At 46.6% G+C, this 2,287-nt stretch overlaps 1 protein-coding gene across 1 annotated transcript in view; it reads right to left on the reverse strand.

Moving 5' to 3' along the window:
• The window catches only part of LOC103361416 (pituitary adenylate cyclase-activating polypeptide type I receptor-like), a 28,320-nt gene that overhangs the window by 5,357 nt on the left and 20,676 nt on the right, over positions 1 to 2,287 (reverse strand). Inside the window, exon 12 of the mRNA XM_008287487.1 lies at positions 221 to 350. Within this exon, the coding sequence (XP_008285709.1) occupies positions 221 to 350 (130 nt within the window). The remainder of the gene's footprint in view (positions 1 to 220; positions 351 to 2,287) is intronic.

Raw genomic sequence — 2,287 nt, forward strand, 5'->3', positions numbered from 1 at the left:
TTTAGCAAATAGAAATAAAGTTTAGTCTGATTTAATGTCAGACGGTGAGAATAAAAGGTTTGATGTCTTTTTATACAGAGGATGTAAACTTCTGGGATGATGACGGCGGTTTTGAACATCACCAGCTCTCTCCTAACGATGTGCATCTCGTACACTCGGATGACTTATCACCTCATTCTTTTCTCTCATTCATCACCTGGTGTCTGTCGGAGCAGCGTACCTGAAAGGATCCCAGGCCCAGCTCAAAGACCAGCCGCTCCCTCTTGCTGACGTCTTCGGGCGAGAAGGCGAACACAGTGTAGTGAATCCCAAACAGGGGGATGAGCAGGAGGGTGGAGCGCGCCAGACGCCTGAACACACACACACACAGCGAACACACACAGTTCAACACGATCGAGGTGCACGTCCAACACACACCACAGCCACTGAATGTGGAGTCGCTGCTGCTGCTGCTGGACAGCTGGAGGTGATGCAAGAGTTGCACCGCTGCTGCAACGTGGGAACACGCTTCTGCTGCAGGTTGAGATGTTTGAACAAGATCCCAATTAGCAAGTTTGATCCGCTACGGTTCTCTGAGTGTCAGGATTAAACGATGAGGCTGCTGGTGGTTTTTCTTATTGTCAACAAGCATCAGGAAAACAAAGCCGATAAACAGACTTGTGTCTGCTTCCACACAGCGCCGTCGTCCTCCACAGCCCAGTGAGTCACGCTGCTGCTCCTTCATTTAAACCAACCTGCTTTATTCTGAGTCCGGCCCACGTACACTATCGAGCTAAAAACAGTCTGACTCGAACGCATCACTTCCTCCTGTTTGAGTTCGCTCGAATCTGCAGAGCTGTACGAGCAAATTAACGAGGCTCTTAATCAGGTTTGCACGAGGCGATGGACTAACATTTAACAGCATTTGTTGACAGTAAGAAAAACACCAGACCTTCGTGAGTGACGTTCACTCTACTGCTCTGGACGTTTGGATTTGGAGCTTCAGAGGCCGGCAGGAAGCATGCAGCCGCCGCCATGTGCAGTACTTGACTGCAGCCTCTGTGTCTGCAGCGTGCATCACGTAGCCGACAACAGCAGCTGACAGAGATGGCAGATGGAAGTACAGACAACAAACATAGTGACACATCACAGCGCCCCCAGGGGGCCTGATGGGACGGTTTCTTGCTGAGAGTTAAAGGGGAAGACCACCCGCCGATCTGGACATCTGGACGTTTATCATGAAGCAGATCATTATTATTAATATACGAGTGCAAATAATAATCATCTAAAGCAAAATCTAAACCTCACCAGTTTACATGATGATGTTGTTTATTTAATCAGTAAAGCTCTACATTTATTAATAATAATTTATTATGCTGCTCTGACAGATAATTAGGTTGCGTTTCACTCTGAGCAAGAAAGTCAGTGATCCCACATCATGTCTTCATTGTGATGATTCAAACCAGAACGAGAAACAAAAACCAGATCTTAAAACTTAAAACATACGTATGTTCACACAAGCACAAGGACTACAAATACATTCTGTGTCTATAAGTGTGATTACACATTTGGAAAACAAAGACTTTAGGAGCCTCTGGTGTAAAACACAAACACACACACACACACACACACACACACATGCGGTCGACACGAGACACACACACACACACACACACTTACAGCGTGATGGTGGATAACTCTGACATCCTGCACGAATGCTGAACAGCCTGTGTGGGCTCACTGAAGCATTTCTGAGCACAGCTGCTACACAGCACAAAGACAACACACAACACAACAAAGACAACGTCTTTAGGGACACGGACACGCACACACGTCTTCACACTCGGTCACGCACGCACAGGTCCGAGCAGCAGATGAGAACGGCATTATCTGCAGGGCCTCCGAGGACTGGGTCCTGAGGGAGCGGGACTGATGTCTGGCTGCTGCTCGGCTCCGTAATGAGCCTCAGACTGATGCCAACAACTGAACCTGAAAATCTGCTCTAGGTGGACACGTCAGGAGCTCTACAGTCCTGACTGGTGCGCTGAAATTTAGTCACTACATTAATTTAGAAATAATTGACAGTTCTTAACAGATGTATTAGACCAGCTGCTGAATTTGTTAAACACTATAAATATATATAATTATCTATATACAGTCGTGACTCGATGATCCGACACTAAATGTAAAACCTTCTTCTATGTCGGATATCAAGGCTGTCGGATTGTCCAGACGGAGGTCCAGATACGAGGAGGGCTTGATGCTGGAAGGCTCATTAGTTGTTCATTATTGTTCATAGTTGTTATAA

Source organism: Stegastes partitus, unplaced genomic scaffold, assembly GCF_000690725.1.
Source record: "Stegastes partitus isolate 25-593 unplaced genomic scaffold, Stegastes_partitus-1.0.2 Scaffold503, whole genome shotgun sequence".
NCBI lineage: Eukaryota > Metazoa > Chordata > Actinopteri > Pomacentridae > Stegastes > Stegastes partitus.